Below are 27500 nucleotides of genomic sequence, written 5' to 3'. Positions count from 1 at the left end.
CATATATTTACTTTAACGTTGTTACTATTCGTAAAATATTTTATTTTTTCCTTGTTTTATTTCCTCCCTGGGCAATTTCCAGTGTTGGAGCCCCTGGGGTTATACCATCCTGCTTCTCCAACTTGGGTTGTAGCTTAGCAAATTATAATAAATAATGAATAATAATAATAATAATATTAACAACAACAACATCAACAAAAACAAAAAAATTAATAATAATAATAATAATAATAATAATAATAATAATAATAATAATAATAATAATAAAAGGACTGCGGGAGGCAATAAATTAATATGGCTGAAATCTTTAATGGCACATGACACATAATTCTTGAATAACTGTAAAAGATGAACTTATTTCGAGATCCAAAATCGTCTCGGGGAAATGGTAAAAGACATGATCTTGCAAAATGCCGAAAATTTTTGATGATATAATATGGCAATAAATTGGAAAATATTTTGATTAAATTATACACACATTATTATTATTATTATTATTATTATATATATATATATATATATATATGTTTAATTATTTTGTGTTATTTTAGCATCAGGTACCTCGTCTCTCTCTCTCTCTCTCTCTCTCTCTCTCTCTCTCTCTCTCTCTATGTATATATATATATGAGAGAGAGAGAGAGAGAGAGAGAGAGAGAGAGAGACGAGGTACCTGATGCTAAAATAACACAAAATAATTAAACATATTTCGATATATGCAACAAAACCTTGAGAGAGAGAGAGAGAGAGAGAGAGAGAGAGAGAGAGACATGCTGTACCTGATGTTAAAAGAACAAAAGATCTAAATATATTTCGATATAGGCAACAAAACTTAGAGAGAGAGAGAGAGAGAGAGAGAGAGAGAGAGAGAGAGAGACATGATGTACCTTATGTTACAAGAACAAAAGATTAAATATATTTCTATATGTAACAAAACATTGAGAGAGAGAGAGAGAGAGAGAGAGAGAGAGAGAGAGAGAGAGCGTCTTCTCCTGACCCTGCTACAAGAAATACAATTTATTTTTTTAGAGCAAGCAATTGCCTCTCTATATGTCCCAGCAAACGTAGCGACCATTACCTCATAGTGGAAGAGAAATTTATGCAAACACCCAGAGTTCAATGTAAGACGCCCAATGAGCTCCTGGGGAAATAAGGCCATGGCGGTTTAAAGTTTAGAGTCGCATGTATCCAAACTTTACAAAAACAGGGAAAAACAAACTGGCAAATGAAGGGAAGTGGCTGAAATAACTAAAAGAAAAGAAAAAGGTATTGATAGCTATAAAATGACTAGCTCCTGCTAGTTCTTTTTCCTTCTTATTCTTAATTATTATAATTTTCACAGTATATACGAACTATTATTCTGGTTATCCTTATTCGTTTTTATGTGTAACAATTTCCAACAAGCAAACACACAAGCACACGTGCGCGCACACCCATGCATACACATACACACAAAAACACACACACACACACACACACACATATATATATATATATATATAAATATATATATATATACATACATACATACATATATATATATATATATATATATAGATACAAAGAGATAATATATAAAAATTCTCTTCTGCATTTTAGGATTATTTTTTATCTCCTGCCTTAAGGATTTGATTGATAAATATACCAGTAAGACCTGATACCGATATCTTGAACAGCGAATAGCTATGGAAGCTTTCTCTAAAATCCCTTATGCAAGTGTTGATCAAAAAGACGAATCATGTACCTGGAAATATGTCGAATGAGGTGGGATGCAGCAAACGGCGAAAGGCATTAGGCTTACAATTTCATCATATATAAATAAGCTTAATTGGATATTAAGCAGAACTCAAAAGTTCAACCTCGCAGCAAATGTATTTAAGTTGAACAGGGTCACATAAGTCTTTTTTATAGTTTATAAATCAAATATCTGTTTTAATGGTAATGTTTTTCAAAACATTTTATTTTAATTTAATTTTCATAACTTCTGATATCGTTTATCTATTACCTTATTTCCTTTCCTCGGTGCTATTTTTTTTCCATGTTGGAGCCCTTGGGCTTATAGCATCTTGGCTTTTTCCAAGTAGGGTTGTATCTTAGCTAGTAATAATAATAATAATAATAATAATAATAATAATAATAATAATAATAATAATAATAATAATAATAATAATAAATAGGGTATCACGTAAAAATTGCCATAACAAAAAGTACATAAATTTAAATGAATTTAAAAATATAAATATTAGTAAAGAAGAGATAAAAAAAAGATGAGGATAATGGCGTCATAAATTAGTAATTACATAAATTAGTTGGGAATGAATTTGGAAATTGACATTAACACGGGAAGGATCCAAAACTCAAAACAGATATAGAGGATGGGAGAGTGTGTGTGTGTGTGTGTGTGTGTGTGAGAGAGAGAGAGAGAGAGAGAGAGAGAGAGACAAGAGGACAGTCTTATCCGGAAACAGGAGCAGGGTTGCTAGGTTGGCTTTTTTCAGGCCAAAAGATTAAAACTTGGCCCTTTTGAAATTGGTTGGCCTTGAGTAACATCATGAAAAAAAGGTTGGCCTTAAGGGCTATAATTTTGGCCCTTTTCTACCAATAGGTTGGCCTTTTAAAACTGTAGTTGATTAGAAGTTGGCCTTTTCTATATTTAGAAAACTCTGGCAACCCTGCAAGGAAGGAAGAAAGGGAGAGGGGGGGGGGAGAGGGAGGGGTGGGAGAGATGTGGATGCTGGTTTTAGAACCTCGGGGGATACGGCGTAACCCAGATAAGCTTAGTTACGAGATAACATGCTTTCTCTCTCTCTCTCTCTCTCTCTCTCTCTCATCTCTCTCTCTCTCTCTCTCTCTCTCTCTCTCTAGTTAATTTCGTGTAAGGAGTTTTCACTTATTTCATTTATTCATTTTACTTGTATGTGGAGTTTTTTGACAACTTAATATACGTAATGAATTTGGTGACAATTTTCATAATTAGGAACTAATTAATCAATAGTTTAATGGTATGGATACAACTAATCCTCACATTTCAATTACATTTATATGTACCAAGGGGAGAGAGAGAGAGAGAGAGAGAGAGAGAGAGAGAGAGAGAGAGAGAGAGAGAGAGAGAGAGAGAGAGAGAGAGAGAGTTTGATGAATGGTTCTATTTCAGTGGTTGAAAAGATTACCTCTCCAAGACCATCCAAATCGATAATGATATGCAACATATCAAAATAAACTACTCCACGTGTACTTAAACCATGACCCAAGACAGTCGACTGACCATCACCTACTCCCTAAATAGGTTAACAAAGTCCATATTGCTTAACGGGCTACTCCAAGGGCAATAACGTGTGCTAGCATATTACTTAACCTCTAGCAACAGTAACAAGAGTTCTTCATTATCCAGCTACCGTGTGCCATCATTTCTTCCTTTACCTAATTCTGAATTATCATGATTTCCTCCTTACCTAATTCTGAGGCACCATGACTTTTTCCCTGCCTAATTCTGAATCATCGTGACTGCCTCCTTACCTAATTCTTAGGACCCATGACTTCTTCCTTGCCTAATTCTGAGTCATTGTGACTTCTTTGTTACCTAATTCTTAGTCATCTCTATTCATTCTTTATCTAATTCTTGAGTCATCACGACTTCTTCCATACCTCATTCTGAGTCATCGTGACTTTTTCCTTACCTAATTTTAGTCATCTTGACTTCTTCGCTACCTAATTCTTGAGTTATCGTGACTTCTTCCTTACTTAATTCTAGAGTCATCGTGACTTCTTCTTTACCCAATTCTTGAGTCATCGTGACTTCTTCGTTACGTAATTCTGAGTCATCGCTATTTCTTCCTAACCTAATTCTTGAGTCATTGTGAATTCTTCCTTACCTAATTTTTGAGTCATCGTGACTTCTTCCTTACCTAATTCTTGAGTCATCGTGACTTCTTCCTTAGCTAATTCTTGAGCCATCGTGACTTCTTCGTTACTTAATTCCGTGTCATCGTGACTTCTTCGTTACCTAATTCCTGAGTCATCAGGACTTCTTTGTTATCTAATTCTGAGTTATCGTGACTTCTTCCTTACATAATTCTTGAGTCATCATGACTTCTTCCTTACTTGATTCTAGTTATCGTGACTTCTTTGTTACCTAATTTTGAGTCCGCAAATTCTTCCTTATCTAATTTTTATGTCATCGTGACTTCTTCCTTACCTAATTCTTGAGTCATCGTGACTTCTTCGTTACCTAATTCTGAGTCGTCGCATCTTCTTCCGTACCTAATTCTTGAGTCATCGTGACTTCTATGTTACCTAATTTTTGAGTCATTGTGACTTCCTAGTTACCTAATTCTTGAGTCATCATGACTTCTTCCTAACCTAATTCTTGAGTCATTTGTTAACATTTTTCCTTACCAAATTCTGCATCCTCTTCCTTACCTAATTCTGAGTCATCACAAACTTCATCCTTTACCTAATTCTTGAGCCATCGCGTCTTCTTCCTTACGTAATTCTGAGTCTATGTGACTTCCTCTATACCCAATTTTGAGTCATCATGGCTTTTTCCTTACCTAATTCTGAGTCATTACAACTTTTTACTTACCTGACTTAGAGTCATAATGACTACTTACCTAATTCTCAGCCGTTATAACTTCTTTCTTACCTAATTCAGAGTCATCACTTCTCCCTTACCTAATTTCGAGTCATCACAAGTACTCCCTTACCCAATTCCGAGTCATCAAGACTTCTCCCTTACCTAATTTCGAGTCATCGCGAGTTCTTCCTTACCTAACTCCTAGTCATCGCCACTTTTCCCTTACCTGATTCTGAGGTAGACGAGGACGACGACGATGATGACGACGAAGATGATGACGAGTGGGACGAACTTTCCGAGACGGAGCGTCGCTTGCCCATCATTTCCATATCGAGGTGGGGTACGAAGTGGTGGCTCAGGGATTCCAAACGCCGCCTCAGGAATCGCTGTTCTCTGGATAGGAAGTCTTTGTGGGCGGATTGCTTCCTCTCTTTGTCTTCCAAATTCTGTTGGGAGAGAGAGAGAGGGAGAGGGCTTTCAGTGATGGTATTAATATAAACAACATCAACAGCATGGATAAAGAATAACAACAACAACAACAATAATAATAATAATAATAATAATAATAATAATAATAGGCAAGGAATTGTGTGCGACCACCACTCTTTAATAATAATAATAATAATAATAATAATAATAATAATAATAATATTAATAGTAATAAATAATAATAATAATAGGAATAATAATACTAATGAAATAATAATAAAAACCACAACAACAACAATACTACTACTACTACTACTACTACTACTACTACTACTAATAATAATAATAATAACAACCACAGTTCATCAATACAATTGTTTAGATAAAAACAAAAATATAAAAAATAAATGGACAAATCATCATTGTATCAGATAGGTACATTGCCAAAGCCATATCAAGGTAATTACAACATGAGATCTGGCAGTAATTTTAGTCTTCTGGGAGCGTTTTAAACGTTATAGACACAGTCTGAGCAAAGATATGGCAGTAACTTTTATCTGTAATCGTTTTAAACGTTATAAATTATCTCTGAGCAAAGATCTGGCAGTAATTATAGTTATCTGGAATAGTTTTAAACGTTATAGATGCTCTCTGAGCAAAGATCTGGCAGTGTTTTTAGTCTTCAAAACTATATCTGAAAATCCCGCGTCTTAAAATGGAATCCATCTCAGGGTTTAACATATGACAGTGTTTTCCACGAGCCTTATCTCTTATTGAAGTACGCAACATTTCTGTATAGCAACTTCTTCGTCTCTTATTTCTTTCCCATTTCAGAGCGTAACATTTGTTATCGCTTTTTTTTCAAATTAGTTTTTTTTTGTTCAAAGTTAGTTTGCTTTGGAGAGAGAGAGAGAGAGAGAGAGAGAGAGAGAGAGAGAGAGAGAGAGAGATTAGTAATAAAAAATTCAACTGACCGCAAGTTTTTGTCAAAAAAACTTTACGTCTTGATGACAAATGGAGAGAACGTAGTTTTTTTTTTCTCGGAGAGGTTTAAACTTTTCGTGCTTTGGAACACGAAAAAGTTTAATTTCACAATATACTATCATTTGATGATATGCAAATATCATAATAGATCATCCGCTTCGGCTCAAGTGGAAGATTTAAAATTTTCATAATTGAAGTGAATGAAAATATGAAGAAAATCATCTTTACAATATAGGATAAGGCGAAGCTTTATAAAATAAATATTGCAGTAGTGACAAAATAGTATTTTCGACAAAGTCAATACTATATATAGGATATCGACAATATCATAAAACTTGTAACACGCTATTTCTACACCTTATAGCTTCACTCTTAACGAGAGAGAGAGAGAGAGAGAGAGAGAGAGAGAGAGAGAGAGAGAGAGAGAGGTGCAGTTTTCAAAACAGTAAATTTCTGATTAAATTCGTCTTCAAATGTAGACTTAATCCGAATTTCCTAGCAGAATTTAAGGTTTCTCACTCTAAACCACAATAAACTGAGAACGAAGAAATATTCAAATATGGATTAATATCAATACCAAATCGAATCTTTATTAAATATCAATTTTCAACGTAATCAGGGAAATAAAAACTTAAAAAATACTGGATCCACTAACCCTAGAATTCTATTCGAGAACAAATACACCGAAGGCACATTTCAGTAATAACACAGAAAGACAAAAAGATTCTTGACATTTTTTGCTAATAATTTAGGTCGATCCCTTTCAAAGGTCACACTCCAGCGCCCCTCCCTCTCATCCTCGAAGTTCTCTCTCGTAATGTTTTCCTCCACTCCACTTCTTCCATAAAATGTCAAGCGAGATTTTAAATAATGGTTCAATGTGGTCATAAAACCTGCAAGTGGGTCTGTTTAATAACTTCCATTTCAGCGTATCACTTTCAAGAGTTTTTCATTCACTATTTTCAAAACATAGTGTAGAGTTTTTCATCTATTTTATAAACACAAACTGTTGAGTTTTTCATTTATTTTCCAAACATAAAGTGTTGAGTTTTTCATCTATTTTACAAACATAAAGTGTTGAGTTTTTTATCTATTTTCCTAACATAAAGTGTTGAGTTTTTCATCTATTTCCCAAACAAAAAGTGTTTTACCTCCGCTATTTTCCAAACACAGGACGTCGAGTTTCTCCTCCTCTATTTTCCTAACATAGGACGTCGAGTTTTTCATCCACTACTTTCCAAACATAGGCCGTCAAGGTTTCCATCCACTATTTTCCAAACAAAGTGTTGTTTTTCATCCATTTTCCAAACATAGGACGTCGAGTTTTTCATCCACTATTTTCCAAACAATACCATTACATTAATCAAATTGTGATTAAATAATTTCTAGCACAGACACATTTTAAAAGCCTCTCAGCGCTTTGTTTATGGAAGGCCTGACGGTAATGGTATACCTACAACAAGGAAATCCCTTTGGTGCTTCCTAAGCCTTCAGTAGCGGTGGCATCGTGTCCACTATCAAAGACTATTCCTCCCTTCGTTTACATCCCTTAGTTTGGAATATCTCTCCTGAGACCTACCAATATTCCAAGCTCTCACCTCACAGGCTACCATATTTATTTTTCCCTTTTTTTTTTTTTTTTAATAAAAATACATAAAAAAGTGCATCTCGAAGGGTGGATTCTGTGGGGAAATCTACCGTTATAAGGTAGAGTTCGGAGTAGATCAAAATTTAGTATCTTTTTTTATAATAAGGAAAATAGAATTGACTAAAATTACATAAATAAGTGCATCTCCAAGGGTGGAATTTGTGGGGGAAATCTACCGTTAGAAGGTAGAGTTCTGAGAGTAGCTCGAAATAGAGTATCTCTTTTTATATTTAGGAAAATAGAATGGAATAAACTGCATCTGTCCATATGTTGTTTGTTTTCCCGGAATATCTCAGAACAGAAGCCTAACGCTGCAAGCTGTGAACGTGGATGTTCCACAGAGGGGAGAGAGATGATATGTATCAAAAGGACTTTAAATCTACGCGTATAGGAATTATTAAATCATATACACGTATACAAACAATCACACACACATATCTATCTATCTATCTATTTATATATATATATATATATATATATATATAGGTTTAAAGATCGCTCATGAATGGCAGAGGCAAGCGACAGTGACATTGCCCTATCAAGTAGGACAATGTCCTAGAGACTGACCATATATCATATGATCAGCGACCTAGCCCCCCTCCACCCAAGCTAAGACCAGGGAAGGCCAGGCAGTGGCTGCTGATTACTCAGCAGATAGACCTATAGGCTCCCCCAAACGTCACAACCTTAGCTCACAAAGATGGTAAGGTTGCAGACACTAATGACACTAACGAGTCAGAGCGGGACTCGAACCCCCGTCTGGCAAACACCAGACAGTGACGTTACCAATCAGGCCACAACAACCCTATTTATGGAAAAGTGCGGTTTCCCTGTGTACCTGGGGGTACTCCCTTTTCACCAGGGTGTGGATACTACTCTCCTCCTGAGCGTGACAGGAAAGAAACACACACACGGGTTATGAATAGGAAATATGAAATATTTCAAGATCAGTAACAACGTTAAGAATAGATCAGTCATATTATATAAACTAATAGAAAAAGACTTATTGTCAACCTGTTCAACAAAACAGAATTTACAAAAAGTTTGAACTTTGAACTCTCTCTCTCTCTCTCTCTCTCTCTCTCTCTCTCTCTCTCTGTAGTACGTATGTGTATGAACAATGTAACAAGCAGGCTATACATATACGGTAGTCGACCATCTATTTACGTCCAGATAAACAATTTATCTCTCTCTCTCTCTCTCTCTCTCTCTCTCTCTCTCTCATATCTAGATAAATAACCCGGCAATATCATTGGCAGAGCTGGAACTCTGTACTGTACTTTTTTCCTATATCAAAAAGACCCGTAATGAATGCCGTACCATACCGGTACCATCGGAGCCTTTGATGAAACATTTTGTTGTTGCTACGGTCAATATATTTTCCGTAGTTATGGCGAACGTTATTTTGTTGCAGTTCGGGATTTTTTTCCAGTAGATTCAGATACGCCATTATGTTGCAATAAATATTTTGCTTGGTCAGAAAACCATTATTATTATGTTGACTTTGATATACGTATTTTCCAAAGGAAAAAGAATTTATATGCAAAATTACATACAATTGTATAACTAATATTTATGTTTGTGTGTGTGTGTATATATATATATATATATATATATTACTTTGTCTCTCCCCGTCCCTCAGGTAGGGGGAGAGGGAGTAGTTATATCCTGGTGAGAGGGGGTTACCCCGAGACGTACACTCGGAAACCACAATCTCCCACAAATTGCTGAAAAGGGCTGGTTGTAGTTAGGAAAGGGGGAGGGGGTGGGAAGGGTTGAATCTGCGTGTGCGTGCGTGTGTGTATATTTAATCTATGATATATATATATATACATATATATATATATATATATATATGTGTGTGTGTGTGTGTGTGTGTGTATGTGTGTTTAAGGTATTACTGTATAATAATCCTATTACTTTTTTTGACATTGAATATACCTTTTTTTCCATAAAGGGAAATTCTTTTAATGCATTTTATATATACTATAATCATATTAATTGGCCAATGTTTTACCCTTTCATACTTGGAAGATCGAACTCTATTCCAATAAAATATTGTGCAAAAAGATTGTGGCGACCGATGTGGTAACGTCCCTAACTGGTGAACGCCAGGCTGGGGTTCAAGTCCCGCTCAAACTGGTTAGTTTCTTTGGTCGCTGCAGCCTCACCATCCTTGTGAGCCAAGGCTGTGGGGTTTGGGGAAGCCTATAGGTCTATTTGTTGAGTCATCAGCAGCCATTGCCTGACCCTCCTTGGTTCTAGTTTGGGTGGAGAGGGGACTTGAGCGCTGATTATATGTATATATGGTCAGTCTCTAGGGTATTGTCCTACTTGATAGGGCAATGTCACCGTCCCTTGGCTCTGCCATTCATGAGCGGCCTTTAAACCTTTAAACGATATAGTGACAGTGCCATTTTGCACACCACGGATTCAAACCTTTGTGAAGTGAAGCCGTAGCAGAGAGCACGTGACTTTCAACGACTGAAGCTGATCCAGCTCTTTTTCATAAAGCTACATTTCGGAGTTGGGGAGTGGGGGGTGGGGGTGGGGGGAGGGTGGCTGTTTTAATGGTATTTACCGTCCGTTCGAGCTTCATTTTTTGGAAACATACTCCCAGCGGAGCTGACGTCCGAGGTGGATGCCAATCCCACCCTTACGACCTAGAGGCAGGAAAGGCGGGAATCGCATCCTCTGCTAATGACTCTAAAGCCTTTTCAAGACTGTATCGTTTCATCAGTGTTTACTTCTAAGAAATTATTCTGAATCTTTTACAGCCGCATGGGAAGTGGATCTATTTTGCAACAACAACAACTAAAACAACAATAATAATAACTATTATATATATATATATATATATATACACACACACATATATATATATATATATATATATTTCTTTCTTTCCTGTCCAACTCAACTCTCACCATCCCTGGGGTGGGAAAGAGAGGAAGTAGCCATACCTTGGTGAAAACTCGGGTGTGCATGTGCATATCTATCTAAATATTTAGCCATCATTTTTTACTGGACAGACTTTGAGCTCAGACAGACTTTGACCACGGACAGAATTTCACCTTGGTCAGCCTTTGACCTTGGACAAACTTTGACCTCCGTCAGACTTTGACCTCGGACAGAATTATTACCACGGACAGAATTTCACTTTGGTCAGCCTTTGACTTTGGACAAACATTGACTTCGGACAGCCTTTGACCTTGGACAAACTTTGACGTCAGACAGAATTATACCATGGACAGAATTTTACCTTGCTCAGCCTTTGACCTTGGACAAACTTTGACCTTGGACAGAATTTGTTGTTAAGGCAACAAAAACAAAATATCATATCAGATGATCGGCAATTATTTCAGGTAATATTCTCCAAATAGCCAATTATATCTATTATACCAACCATGAAAGACTGAAAAATAACGATTGGATGAAAAGAAATGAGGGAATATATCAATATAGACATTAAAATGTAAATGAAAGTAAACAGAAATACTTTCAAAGTACCACAGTATATTCTCCATGTTTTTGTATCTATTACTGTTTTATATATATATATATATATATATATATATATAATAATATCAGTAGTTATTATTATTATTAATACTAGCTAAATTACAACCCTAGCTGGAAACGCAAGATGCTATAAGCCCAGTAAGGAAAGGATATAAGGAAATAAATAAACGATCTAAGAAGTAATGAAAAATTGAAATGAAAAATTTTAAAAACAATATCATTAAAACATATTTCATATACATATATATATATATATATATATATATATCACTGTTACTCGTTCAGAAACATAAGGTCTGTTGCAAGTTTCAGGTAGGAAATTGTTTTTCGGACTAATGCTTGTTAGATCAAAGCACAGTCTTCTCTTATCCATCTTAGTAAAAATCAAGAACACAAGAGGGGAAAATAAAAGAAGAAAATAACAGGAGGAATAAGAAAGGAAAATGAGAGGAGACAATCAGGGGTGATAATAAGAGGAGGGAAATAAGAAGAGAAAATCAAAGGTTAAAATAAGAGGAAAAAATAAGAGGGGGCAATCAGAGGTGATAATAAGAGATGGAAATAATAAGAGAAAATCAAAGGTGAAAATTAGAGGGAAAAATAAGGAGGAAAATAAGAGGAGACATTCAGATGTGAAAATAAGAGGAAATAAAAGGTGAAAATAAGAGGAGCAACATAGAGGAGGTAATCAGAGGTGACATTAAGAGAGGGAAATTAGAGTATAAAATAAGAGGGGCAAAAATATTAGGGAAAATCAAAAGTGGAAAAAAAAGCCTAGGAAATAGAAAATAAGTGGAAAAAATAAGAGGAGGAACATAAGAGGAGACAATCAGTGGTTATATTAAGAGTGGGGAAATATGAGAAAATAAAAGTTGAAAATATTTTGGAAAAACAAAATTAAAAAAAACAAAACAAAAGCCTAACCACAATAATTTCCAGAAAAAGACCCTTTTTTCTGCCCAAAACCTATAAATGGTTCCCTAAGGCCCCCGAGAAATGGAAGCCATCAAACCGGGCTTAAGACTGGTGTATCGAAAGCGGCTTGGGCCGATCTCTACATTTTTAAAGCCATTACGCTCCTTATGGGCCAATAAAAGGACGGATTTTTCATAGGAAGCCATAAAACAGCGCATAAACTTGTCCGTGTGCTTAACGGCCAGTTCGCCTGGCAGCGATTTTGGCGAGTTTAATAATAATAATAATAATAATAATAATAATAATAATAATAATAATAATAATAATAATAATTCAATGTTGTTACTGTTCTTGAAATATTTTATATTGTTCATTACCTCTCTTGCAGTTTATTTATTTCGTTTCCTCAATGGGTTATTTTTCCATGTTGGAGCCCTTGGGCTTGTATCATCCTGCTTTTCCAACTACGGTTGTAGCTTTTATATATATATATATATATATATATGTATATATATATATATATATATATACTAATAGTCCCATTGACATTAATTTAGTAAAAATAAAATAATCTAATTAAAATTTCCATATTATGGAAATTTATCAATACGACTCCCTTAATTTACCCAAATTTCATTAGCTGACTGTTTTATTAAATTGTAGAGGCTGACGGGGCCGGCCATCCAATATCCCTGTCTACCAAATTCAATCAAGAGACTCCCTATATAAGATAAACGCCAATATTATGGAATTCTATTAATTCCTCTGTATTCATTACTCACCGAGAATAATCGTACACATGAAATTTCAATGCCTCTAAAAAATTGTTGAGATAATTTTTTGCCACTGTTTTTTTTTCTTTAATAAAATTTGGTTTATAGGAAACCAATATATTACAATAATTTTTCAATTAAATCCGTATGTATGAATACATAAACGTAAATACCTACACAAACATATTATATATACATATATATGTATATATAATACATACATATATATATATATATATATATATATGTATATATATACATATACTAAATATATATATATACACACACACACACACATATATATATATATTTATATATATATATATATATATATATATATAGATATATATAAACACGCACACACATACCCACGAGGCAGCGTGTCCAAAACCAATGAAAATAAATACAAAGTATATTTTGATTCAATTTTCACAAAAGAAAATTGCCTCCCCAACAAATTAATACAATTGTTCCTGCGATTTTCCCATTCTTCGTAGAAGCTGAAAGTCATATTCCAAAATGTTGTTACGACTGGTCAAAGCTCTTTGGATGTTCTCTAAGCTCCCGAAATGAGTTCCTTTGAGGTAAGATTCAGATTTTGGAAATTAATAAAAGCACAGAGTGCCAGATCTGAGCTGGAACTTGTGAGTGGAAGCGTTGCACTGGATTTCTTGGCCCAAAAAATCGTTGGTAGACAAGACCGTGTGACACAGTGCCTTATCGTGATGGAGAATCTAAGATGTGGCAATCTCGGGCCGAACTCGCATGACATTTTGACGCAAACGTTCTATAATTTCTCGGTAAAACGTTTGGTTAACACTGGTTCCTTCTCCCTTTGTCTTAAATGTTCTAAAACTCGGTAAAACGTTTGGTTAACACTGGTTCCTTCTCCCTTTGTCTCAAATGTTCTAAAACTCGGTAAAACGTTTGGTTAACACTGGTTCCTTCTCCCTTTGTCTCAAATGTTCTAGAACTCGGTAAAACGTTTGGTTAACACTGGTTCCTTCTCCCTTTGTCTCAAATGTTCTAGAACTCGGTAAAACGTTTGGTTAACACTGGTTCCTTCTCCCTTTGTCTCAAATGTTCTAGAACTCGGTAAAACGTTTGGTTAACACTGGTTCCTTCTCCCTTTGTCTCAAATGTTCTAGAACTCGGTAAAACGTTTGGATAACACTGGTTCCTTCTCCCTTTGTCTTAAACGTTCTAAAACTCGGTAAAACGTTTGGTTAACACTGGTTCCTTCTCCCTTTACCTTAAACGTTCTAGAACTCAGTAAAACGTTTGGTTAACACTGGTTCCTTCTCCCTTTGTCTTAAACGTTCTAGAACTCGTAAAACGTTTGGTTAACACTGGTTCCTTCTCCCTTTACCTTAAACGTTCTAGAACTCGGTAAAACGTTTTGTTAACAGTGGTTCCTTCTCCCTTTGTCTTAAACGTTCTAGAACTCGGTAAAACGTTTTGTTAACAGTGGTTCCTTCTCCCTTTGTCTTAAACGTTCTAGAACTCGGTAAAACGTTTGGTTAACACTGGTTCCTTCTCCCTTTGTCTCAAATGTTCTAGAACTCGGTAAAACGTTTGGTTAACACTGGTTCCTTCTCCCTTTGTCTCAAATGTTCTAGAACTCGGTAAAACGTTTGGTTAACACTGGTTCCTTCTCCCTTTGTCTCAAATGTTCTAGAACTCGGTAAAACGTTTGGTTAACACTGGTTCCTTCTCCCTTTGTCTCAAATGTTCTAGAACTCGGTAAAACGTTTGGTTAACACTGGTTCCTTCTCCCTTTGTCTCAAATGTTCTAGAACTCGGTAAAACGTTTGGTTAACACTGGTTCCTTCTCCCTTTGTCTCAAATGTTCTAGAACTCGGTAAAACGTTTGGTTAACACTGGTTCCTTCTCCCTTTGTCTCAAATGTTCTAGAACTCGGTAAAACGTTTGGTTAACACTGGTTCCTTCTCCCTTTGTCTCAAATGTTCTAGAACTCGGTAAAACGTTTGGTTAACACTGGTTCCTTCTCCCTTTGTCTCAAACGTTCTAGAACTCGGTAAAACGTTTGGTTAACACTGGTTCCTTCTCCCTTTGTCTCAAACGTTCTAGAACTCGGTAAAACGTTTGGTTAACACTGGTTCCTTCTCCTTTGTCTCAAACGTTCTAGAACTCGGTAAAACGTTTGGTTAACACTGGTTCCTTCTCCCTTTGTCTCAAACGTTCTAAAACTCGGTAAAACGTTTGGTTAACACTGGTTCCTTCTCCCTTTGTCTCAAATGTTCTAGAACTCGGTAAAACGTTTGGTTAACAGTGGTTCCTACAGATAAGAGTACCATGTGATTTAAACGCAGGTGTATTTGTAATGTATACATACATTTGGGTATCCCATCTCAGTGGTAGGAGAGAGAGAGAGAGAGAGAGAGAGAGAGAGAGAGAGAGAGAGAGAGAGAGAGAGAGAGAGAGGAGAGAGAGAGAGAGCAAATGCAGACAGCGAGAGCATCAGCATCAAAAGATGGAGAGCCTTCATCTCCCAAGAGACCTTCTCCCCTGGCATCTACATTTCAAAGCCGTGGCGAAAGACGTTGCGAGGAAGAAAGGGAGGGAGGAAAGAAGGGAAGGGGGGGGGGGGAAGAAAGAGGAGGAAAAAAGGGACGGAGGAAAAAAGGGAAGAAAGAAGAAAGGGAGGGAGGAAAAAAAGGGAGGGAGGAAGAAAGGGAGGATGGAAGAAAGGGAGTGAGGAAAAAAGGGAGGGAGGAAAAATGAGAGCGAGGGAAAAAGGGAGGGAGGAAGAAAGGGATGGAGGACAAGAAGGAAAAACGGCAATAGAAGGTTTAAAGGCCGCTCATGAATGACAGAGGCAAGGGACAGTGACAACCCTATCAAACATGACAATGCCCTTGAGACTGACCATATATACATATGATCAGCGACCAAGCCCTTTCTCTACCCAAACTAGGACTAAAGTGCCAGGTAATGGCTGCCGATGACTTAGCTGGTACACATATAGGTTTACAAAACCCCCATACTTAGCTCACATGGATAGTGAGGTTGCAGCGACCAAAGGAGTACTGAGATTGAGCGAGACTCGAATTCCAGTCTGGCAATCACCAGGCAAGTACGTTACCAGACATATAGGCTCACCCAAAACCCCTATATTTAGCTCACAAGGATAGTGAGGTTGCAGCGAGCAGAGGAAGTAACGAGTTTGAGAAGGATTCGAACCCCAGTCTGGCGATCATTAGGCAAGGACGTTACCAACTGGCCACCACAACACTATACAGAATAAAGAAATAAAATCTGGTAGCGACGAGGAAGATAGACGCTGGGTATAAAGAAGGAAGTTCACTCCATTAAACCTTACAGGGAATAAATTGATGGCGAAAAGGGGGAGAAAATTAATGTAACGAAAATACTGCTTTGTAGTGGCGAACAGATAATGAATACAGTTAGGAAAGGGAGCTCAGCTATTTGTATCGAGAGTAAACAACACTAAAAGACCATTATAAAGTGTACGGAACAAATGACAAATTCGTAGATAATTTGTATTTTTCCTAACGTTACAAACCTTAGCTAATTATACAAACTTGCCCGCCAGCCTTATATCTCTGACATTCATTACGTAAGAACACCATCAAAACATTTGTTTAACTTAAATATCCTTTTATTATTTGGCGAGATTAATGAAATCATGATCAGGTAGGTAAAAATAAAATTATCCTTCGAGAAAAACTATTGAAATGAAAATAAGGTAAAACTGCAGATAAATTACATAACACACCTTAGATCACCCCCTCTTCCCCTGTTATGGTTGAGAACCAAGAGAACAAAAATGTGGTAGTAAAACTTAGGATTAATCGCTTAAACAAGCAACAAAGCATCTTCTATAAGGGAAAACAGAAGTTGGAAGAGAATTCTATGACAAATACAAACACAAAAATTTCAGTATTTTTGTTTCTCAATAAGTCTTAGGGGTTAGGGTACTAGTACCATGTCCATTTACAGTGCTTGTAGCCATTAACAGTTAAATGCTAGTAGCCACTTACAGTCAACAGCTGGTACCCATTTAAAATTTAACATAATTACTGGTACCCAATTACAGTTGACAGCCGGGGCCTTCTTTACAGTAAAATGGCCGACATCACAGAATCCAACAAAGTCCCCCCAAAACCAGCAACTTTGCTACTGAACCAAACTTCAAGCGTTTCCTTGAACATTTATCAGAAAAAGGTCAACTAATCTTGAAGTTATCTATCTCATTGACTAACTGGTTTGTAAAAACTGGCACCGCAACGTCAGAATAACTCCCGTTCAAGCATTTGCAATGCAAAACGACGACAACTCTCTCTCTCTCTCTCTCTCTCTCTCTCTCTCTCTCTCTCTCTCTCTCTCTCTCTCTCTCTCTCTCGTTTCATCTATCATCACGATGAATGGGTCTGATTTGCATATGTTATTATGCTAATGATACAGACGGCATCATCAATGCAATTGATGTTGATGATTTTTATTGAGAGGACGATGATAATAACTACGGCGATGACGCACTGGTTGATGACGCTGACGCGTTAATTGGACGATAAAAGGTTACTAGAATGCTCAGGCGTCCTCTAATGGATTTGCCGGCGTCAGCATCAACAATTAACCAGGCGAATTAAGAGGCGGCAGACACATAATTTGCAAACATACTGAAAGTCGAGTCAATTGCTGATGACGCGTGTAAAGCAATCATTTTCCCAAGGCTTTGGGATTTCCATTTACTTTTAGTTTTGGTTTTGGCTTATAATCCTAAAGCAGACGTATGGAACTGGGCATTTGATTCATATATAAACTATGACTTGTTTATATTTTTATTTTTACCTATTGGAAAACTCCCTGCCTGGCGATCGCCGAAACGGAGTTCGAGTTCTGTTTAAGCTCGATAGTTGTTTTTTTTTTTAATTTTTTTTTTTTTTGGGGGGGGGGTCTAAAACCTGATTATCTTTGTGATTTAGGGATGGGGGTTTTGGGGAGCTTATAGGTCTACCTGCTGAGTCATCAGTACCAATGCCTGGCCTTCCTTTGTTCTAGCCTGGGTGGAGATAGGGCTTGAGCACTGATCATATATATATATATATATATATATATATATATATATATATATATATATATATATATATATATATATAAAATATATGGCCAGTCTCTAGTGTGGTGTCCTGCTTACTAAGGCAATGCAGCTTTCCCTTGGCTCTGCCATTCAAGACCAGCATTTAAATAATCAAACCTATGTTAATTTAACTTTGCATTTGACAATTCCCTGCTCCTTACTTAAGCCTTATTTTTTAAAATGTTCCTCTTACCTCTATATCAAAAGGAAGTGTGGAGGCCCACCTTTTAAAATTTTCCTTTTATCTCTTCATATCTAAAGGAAGTGTGGAGGCCCACCTTTTAAAATTTTCCTTTTATATCTAAAGGAAAAGCAGATTGACGGTCCATCAGTAATTGCATTCTAGCCTGATACCTTAGTAAGTCTTCTCAACTTACGACAACTACACGAGTGAATACGATGTTCAGGCTAATGGTTTTTGCATAAATGTTTCGTAAATATCACAGAAAAGTTATTTTTCAACTACTGCCGTTTTAATTCTCGTCAATACTGTATCATATCCGTCACTGCTGATATGTACAGTTGGACCCAAGGATTCTAGGTATATCTCGCTCTGAGGCAGAGCACGAAGCTGTCCCCTTACTGCGCACCGAGTCCCTGGGTTTAGCCCAGCCCAGCTCCTCTGGCATCTCTCCCTACGCTATCTGTTTGGTTACTCACAGTGAAGTAAGGGTATGACAAGGTACACTTTAGAGCAAGGTGTACCAGGAAATCGTGTATCCAACTGTATATCGTCAATACTGTCTAAAACAGAAAAGGAAAACTGTCATAAATAATACAAAAATGTACCAGGGAATCGTGTATCCAACTGTATATTGTCAATACTGTCTAACATAGAAAAGGAAAACTGTCATAAATAATACAAGAATGTACAAGGGAATCATGTATCCAACTGTATATCGTCAATACTGTCCTAAAACAGAAAAGGAAAACTGTCATAAATAATACAAAAATGTACCAAGGAATCGTGTATCCAACTGTATATCGTCAATACTGTCTAAACCAGAAAAGGAAAACTGTCATAAATAATACAAAAATGTACCAAGGAATCGTGTATCCAACTGTATATCGTCAATACTGTCTAAACCAGAAAAGGAAAAACTGTCATAAATAATACAAAAATGTACCAGGAAATCGTGTATCCAACTATATATCGTCAATACTGTCTAAAATAGAAAAGGAAAACTGTCACAAATAATCCAAATTACACGAATCATCTCATCGATATACAACCAAGCAAAAATGTTGTGAAGTTTTAAAAATAAAAGCAAAATGGAAAGCAAAATCCTCAACATTCCTCGCTAGAGAGAAACAATTTTCAGACAGAATCCGTAATTATTGGATCTCACGGTTTAATGACAAGTCTACCTGGCTTTTAATAATTCAACAGGTACGCCAGCCGCTTCCTTCGTAGTAAAGATTTCGAAATTACACTTCTTAGATAATTTTCATCTTATTTGTTTTCTTCTAATGTAAGCTGTTATGTGACATAAATTCACTGTACCATTAGGCTAAAATATATTTTCTTAAAACCGTACCATAAATGAATTTTTGTTAGTGGCAAATTCTTCTTGAATATAGACAAAAGAATTTTACAATTGATTTATTCTTGATAGCAAATTCTTCTCGAATATCAATAAGAGATTTTTCCAATTTATTAATTCTTGGTAGCAAATTCTTCTCGAATATAAATAAAAGATTTTTTCAATTGATTAATTCTTGGTAGCACATTCTTCTCGAATATCGATAAAAGATTTTTCCAAATAATTAAACATGAATATTGTTTACAGAATCGAAGAGAACATTTCTTTTCATTTTTCATGGAAGAATACTGGATTCCTTTCATGAATAATATAACCATTAACAATAGGATACCAAATAATATCATATATCAGATTAGTAACTTCTCTTAACTGGTTTATATATGACTGAAACTAGTTTATTACCGCAATGATTTCCAAATGATTTTCGAAATTGCATCAAATGTTTTTATGTTGAACAGACTGACATAAGTCTTTTTATAGTTTATATATGAAATATCTGTATTTTTAAAATACTTTAATTTAATTGTTCATTACTTCTTATATCGTTTATTTATTTCCTTTCCTCACTGGGCTATGTTTCCTTGTTGGAGCTTTTGGGCTTATAGCATCTTGCTTTTCCAACTAGGATTGTAGATTAATAATAATAATAATAATAATAATAATAATAATAATAATAATACAATGTCTACTCGAACTACTCTTTTTTTATATAACACAAAATATGACACTGGGCATATATGGTTACTTAAACAAAGAACCTTGAATATAGCTAGGTAGTATAACTGAAATTGAATGAACATTTAAAATTTACTTTTAATATGACATATGAAAGAAATTAGTAAAAAGAAGAAAACGAAAATATGTCTGCAACGGGCATAAACACAGACCTTGCACACGTACATTATATATATATATATATATATATATATATATATATATATATATATATATATATATATATATATATATTATATATATATATATACACACACGAGTATGTACATATCTATCTATCTGTATATACATTTATATATATATATATATATATATATATATATATATATATATATATATATATACACACGAGTATGTACATATCTATCTATCTGTATATACATTTATATATATATATATATATATATATATATATATATATATATATATATATATATATATATATATATACACATACACAAGTACCAAATTGGAAAATATGCATAAAGCATTAAACTTAATTCGCTATATCACAAGAGATAAAAAAAAAACCCAATGAAATTCACCTGCTTTAACATTTTAATCGGCAGCCAGAAATTGTTCCTACTGCAATCCACTCAACACATATTTTGACGCCATTAACTTTGAACTTGCAATGAATATGTAATTCCCATTCCCAAAACCCCTGTTCCCATTCCTATCCCCATTCCCATTCCTATCCAACATTCCGATTCCCATTCCTATCACCTTTTCCCATTCCTATCTCACTTTCCCATTCCTATCCCACATTCCAATTCCTATCCCTCATTCTCATTCCCTTTCTTATCCCCCATTCCCATTCCTCTTCTTATCCCCATTCCCATTCTTATCCCACATTCCCATTCCTATTCCCCATTCCCAATCCTCTTTTTATCCCCATTCCCATTCCTATTCCCCATTCCCATTCTTATCCCCCATTCCCATTCCTATTCCCCATTCCCATTCTTATTCCCAATTCTCATTTCTATCCCACATTCCCATTCCCATCCCTATCCCCACATTCCCATTCCTATCCCTCATTCTCATTCCCATTCCTATACACCATCCCCATTCCTATCCCTACCCCACATTTCCATTCCTATCCTCCATTCCCATTCCTATACCCTCATTTCCATTTCTATCCCCCATTCCCACTCCTATTCCAGCCCACCACTTCATAACGAAGTCTTTAATGGACTATAAAGCGCAGGATACTGTAGTCAGAATTTTTATTTCTACTTTCTGTAATAACAAATAAGTATATAAGGCGAGGGAACTATTATAGGAAAACTGCTACCTGCAGGAACTCTTGGTCCTAAAAATCGTTAATAACCCGTCATTTGTGTCAGGTGAATTACAAGCGGTAATGGGTCCTGGTATGGTAATAAAAGTATTTTCATTTATTTATTTATTTTTTTTTTTTGTAGAAAAGTAACCCCAGGAAAACATTTATATTTTCAAAATATTTTAAGGTAAATAAAAAAGAAATTTACCTCCCCTATATAATAAGGAGTAACTCTCTCTCTCTCTCTCTCTCTCTCTCTCTCTCTCTCTCTCTCTCTCTCTCTCTCTCTCTCTCTCTCTCTCTCTCTCTCTCTCTCTATATATATAATATATATATATATACATATATATAAATATATATATATATATATATATATATATATATATATATATATATATATATATATATATATATATATTTCCTGTTATGCTTAGCGGCATTACCAGACGTATGAATAATCGGTCTTTCCCCGTATCTCGGGTAATGCGAGAGGAAATAGTCATAACCTGGTGAGAAGTGGTATCCTAGAGAAGTACACTTGGAAATCACAATCTGCGATGAAACTGCCGAAACTTGCCGTATTGTAGTTAGGAAAAAGGGAAGGGCGTGAAGGGTTGAATCTGTGTTTGCGATGTGCGTACCTACCAATAACTTTGACGGGTGGCGTACACTAGTAGAGTACTGTATATCATAAACAGCGAATTAGGAGTGTGTTGAAGTCTACGGATACCAGCCGCCACATTTAACTTACTCTGAATATTTATCTTTATATTTTTTGGGTATATACATACCGGCAGCAATATTATAAATACATTAAAACGTATAAGAGAGAGAGAGAGAGAGAGAGAGAGAGAGAGAGAGAGAGAGCAGAGAGAGAGAGAGAGAGGAGAGAGAGAGAGAGACCTTTAGCAATCTCTAGGGCAGCTTTAGGCGGGCCTACACAATAATACCGTTGGCACAAGGTTCTACCGATTGTTTACTGAATGATGACAACGGATACCAATCTTTAGAGCGATGGTACTGAAATCGATGCTAACAATAAGGAAATCAGTTTCTACGAGGTTGATAGCTGAATCGGTAGAACTTCAAAAGTTCAAACTTGCAGCCAATTATTTTATGTTGAACAGGCTTACGTAAGTATTTTCATAGTTTATACATGACATATCTGTTTTGATGTTGTTACTGTTTTTGAAATAATCTATTTTTTTCTCAGCGTGTATTTATTTCCTTATTTCCTTTCCTCGCTGGGCTATTTTTCCCTGTTGGAGCCCTTGGGCCTATAGCATCTTGCTTTTCCAACTAGGGTGGTAGCTTGGCTAGTAGTAGTAATAATAATAATAATAATAATAATAATAATAATAATAATAATAATAATAATAATAATAATAATAATAATAATAAACGGAATAATGGCACAAAATAAATCAACGATTAAAAAGTAGTTCAGTGAATTTAGAAGGAAATCGATTTCAGTGAATCCAAGAATTCATTTATGAAGCTTGTAACATAACCTAAAGATATTGTGACGGATCCAAGAATGAAATCATGAAGCTTAAAACATTAATATTATTTATTATTATTATTATTATTATTATTATTATTATTATTATTATTATTATTATTATTATCATTATTATTATTATTAATATTATTATTATTATTACTTGCTAAGCTACAACCCTAGTAGGAAAAGCAGGTTGCTATAAGCCAGGGGGCCCCAACAAGGAAAATAGCCCAGTGAGGAAAGGAAACAAGGATAAATATCTTAAGAACAGTAACATTAAAATAAACATTTCCTATATAAACTATAAAAACTTAACAAAATAAGAGGAAGAGAAATTAGATAGAATAATGTGCCAGGGTTCCCCCTCAAGCAAGAGAATTCTAACCCAGGACAGTGGAAAAGACCATGGTACAGAGGCTATGGCACATACTTCAAGATACCGTGACGGACAGCAAGGGTCAAAGGAAAGCAAAAGGCCACTGAACAGAGTGAGAGTGGATCTCCACCGCACCAAATCAATTGCTATCATGCATATCCGGGGAGGGAAAAGGGTCTAAGTCAAGACGATGTTGCTGATAAAATCTGAAATCAGGGAAAAGGTCAACTAAAAATAGACACGAAAGGCCATCTTCGATACGGGTAGGAAGTCGGAATCATGAGAGCTAATATTTAAATGTAAACAAGTTATGAATAGACTAATAGCTATTGAAGTTATGTGCGCAAGCGCGGCCACAAACAAATAAATAAACACACACACGCGTATGTATGTATATGTATATATATATATATATATATATATATATATATATATATATATATATATATATATATATACTCTTCCGTGGAAATGGAAATTTTACAAGATGTACGGACATATTCATCCATACAAAAGCTGAATTGTGGAAGAGTATTAGCTGCTTCATACACCTTCCAAAACGATTTCATATACTTTATTTATATAGACATATATACATAAATATATATATATATATATATATATATATGTATATATATATATATATATATATATATACTATATATATACTATATATATATATATATATGTATATATATATAATATGAGAGAGAGAGAGAGAGAGAGAGAGAGAGAGGAGAGAGAGAGAGAGAGAGAGAGAGAGACTAAAATAAAAATAGGACAAGTCACCCTTTATCTAGGCAGCGGAAAAAAACTAGAGAGAGAGAGAGAGAGAGAGAGAGAGAGAGAGAAGAGAGAGAGAGAGAGAGAGAGAGAGAGAGAGACTTAATCTATTGCTTATCCAGTCGGAACACGAATAAATGCCAAAATCAATTGGCGATGTAATGGCAGCGCCCAATCAGAAGTTGGCATAAAAGTTGCTTTTCCATCGGTCAACGGACAGAGATATGCCTCGAACTGTGTCTGTGTTTGTGCGTTCGTTGTTTTGTTTGCCTTTCCAAGCAATGGCTCCTATTAGTCACGACTGGGGCCATGTCATATTGGTTTCAAGGTTTAAAGGCCGCTCATGAATGGCAGATGCAAGGGACAGGGAAATTGCATTATCAAGCAGGACAATGCCATAGAGACTGACCATATATACATATGATCAAACGTCCTCTCTCCACCCAAGCTAGGACCGAGGAGGGCCAGGCAATGACTGCTGATGACTCACAAGGATGGTGAGGTTGCAGCGACCAAAGAAAATAACGAGTTTGAGCGGGATTCGAACCCCAGTCTGGCGTTCACCCAGTCAGGGACGTTACCGCATCAGCCACCAGAAATGTCGGTCAAAATATGAAAGATCTAATTTAATGTTCATACTTTTCTTAAAACATTCTATTTTAATTGTCCATTACTTCTCTAGTTGATTATTCATTTCCTTATTTCTTTTCCTCACTGGACTATTTTTCCCTACTGGAGCCCTTGGGTTTATAGCTTCTGCTTTTCTACCGAGGATTGCAGCTTCACTAATAATAATAATAATAATAATAATAATGATAATAATAACTTGGAGTGGGAGATATTTCTAGTTTCTTCTCACCTTGTGTCCAAAAACTAAGACCAAAGAATTAGCATAAAAAAAAAAAAAACTTGAGACTTTCTACAATTTTTTTTTCTTTCTTTTATATGGATTTTTAACCTTGTCTCTGTTCTCTTCCGATACTCAAAAACTTCGACGTTAAAGACAATGAAAATTAATTAGTTCCTTTTATGTCAATGCAAACTCTAATTTCTTACCAAATTTAAAAATACAATACTAATATAACACCACTTCTATCTTCTCTCATTGGAAGCCCTTTTTTTTCAATAATTGTCATTTCCAATCCCCTAGTAATATAGGCTCAGATTCCACAATAATGAAAGAGAACATGGTAGGCCTATAAAGCGTTCAACTTCGGCGACGAAAATGACCCTGGCAGAAAAAGGGGAAGTAGGCCTACGGATCTCAGAGCGAGGATATGGGTCAATACGTAGGCCTATTGAATGGAAAAACATCAGATGTTCTTTTATTTTTTTAACGCACAAACCGTTTCCTTCCTTAAGCGCCTTTCTTTAACCTTTCAATACCAATTGATTTATAGGAGATTTGAAGACAATGTGGAAGAGGTATTATTATCATTATTATTATTATTATTACTTGCAAAGCTACAACCGTAGTCGGAAAAGCAGGATGCTATAAGCCCAGGGGGCCCAACAGGGAAAATAGCCCAGTGAGGAAAGGAAAAAGGGAAAAATAAAATATTTTAAGAACAGTAACATTCTAATAAATATCTCCTACATAAACTATAAAAACTTAAACAGAACAAAGAGAAGAAAAATTAGATAGAATAGTGTGCCCGAGTGTACCCTCAAGCAAGAGAACTGTACCCCAAGACAGCGGAAGACCATGGTACAGAGGCTATGGCACTACCCAAGACTAGAGAACAATGGTTTGATTTTGGAATGTCCTTCTCCTAGAAGAGCTGCTTACCATAGATAAAGAGTCACTCTTCTACCCTTACCAAGATGAAAGTAGCCACTGAACAATTACAGTGCAGTAAAGAAGAAACCATATTTAATAAAACGTTTGGTCCGGCAACATTCTGCGCCAATATGCAACCTAGGGAAAATCGTGCAGTTGCACAGAAAAAGGTTTTACTTCAAAGAGGTTTATCACTAAAATAGGAAGGAATGAGACTGAAAAAAGTAGAAAGCTAAAATGTGGGTGCTGAAAAGATCCTTTAGCAATCAAAGACAATAAAGGGAAGACCGGAAACTTTGTTGAATTTTAGCACGTGCTGGCAACAGATGATGTTAGTATGGCGTGCTGGCAACAGATGGCGTTAGTGCTTTGTGCGGTTGTCGTCTGCTACGTGTTTAGTACATCAGGTTCAATCTTGATAAACACATCAATGATGCCGTAGCCATATTTGAAACGAGTAGCCGGCATTGTATATATCAACAATTGAGAATAGAATATCATGAAATAGCTCTTTTTTTTTCTCTCGAAGTTGTATTTTACTAAGAAAATTAGTAGGGCAAGTTGGCAATAGGTGGCGCTGATCAGGCACGTTTTGTGCACACTGTTTTTATAGCAGGGCTTTCCAGTCCTCCTTTTACTGTCTTTGTTTGGAAATGACTATATAGGGACTATAATATCTAAATATCAACGGGAAAAGGTGGCCTATACACCAATTTTGGGTCGGGGACATTCAATCTATTCAGAAGCGAAGCAATCCAGCATAGAAATGAAGGCATATACACATCTTCATTCTTTTAGAATATAAACTGGAATTCAATTTCTTTTGTCCGTTAAAAAACGAATAACGTTTTATAAGAGAGGGTTGAGCAAGCAATTTTCCACTCTAGGAACGTTGCTAAGAGTTCCAAAGTCCGAATCTTCAAAAATGTATTTTTGTAAATGATATTAACCGAGTCGCACACGATTTAAGATGTAAATATTACTTCTAATTAATACAATCTTAATTGCAAATACACCAGCAATTAATTCTGTCACCATAATTATATAAATCATTAACTCTAAAAGACTTGTCATTAATAAACAACTACATGAATCTAGAAAAAAAAAATAAAAATTTACCTTAATAAAATGAAAATACACAATAGCAATTAATCTTATTTACGATAACTACACAAATTATTGATACTATAAGAATTATAATTTATAAACATCTTGAATCTACAAGAATAACAAGTTACTTTAATAAAACGGCAACAATAGCAATTAATTCTAGTAACCAAAACTAAACAAATTATTGATACTAAAAGACTTATCATCTATAAACAACAACACGGATTTAATAGACTGTTTTTAATTACCTTAATAAAATGCTTAGCTCGTGTAAGAAGGCCAAGCGTGGTGTGTCTAGAGCCATCTGGACCCAACGGTACCATTTCTTTCAACTTCTCCAGACACGTCCGGAGATGTGCCCTCCTGAAATCAAAGAACAATGTCCATTAATAAACTTCTTTCAAGAATACAAACAATTAT

General features: G+C 35.4%; 1 protein-coding gene across 1 annotated transcript in view; it reads right to left on the bottom strand.

Annotated features, from left to right (window-relative positions):
* Positions 1-27500, bottom strand: part of LOC137616654 (max-interacting protein 1-like) — a 134513-nt gene that overhangs the window by 27697 nt on the left and 79316 nt on the right. The window contains exons 2-3 of the mRNA XM_068346578.1: positions 27329-27443; positions 4797-5016 (exon numbers count right to left, since the gene is read on the bottom strand). Coding sequence (XP_068202679.1) covers positions 4797-5016; positions 27329-27403 — 295 coding nt within the window. The 5' untranslated portion in view covers positions 27404-27443. The remainder of the gene's footprint in view (positions 1-4796; positions 5017-27328; positions 27444-27500) is intronic.

The sequence above is a fragment of the Palaemon carinicauda genome, chromosome 22 (genome assembly GCF_036898095.1).
Source record: "Palaemon carinicauda isolate YSFRI2023 chromosome 22, ASM3689809v2, whole genome shotgun sequence".
Lineage (NCBI taxonomy): Eukaryota > Metazoa > Arthropoda > Malacostraca > Decapoda > Palaemonidae > Palaemon > Palaemon carinicauda.
Note: the sequence above shows the minus strand (reverse complement) of the source record. Positions and strands in the feature narration are given on the sequence as shown.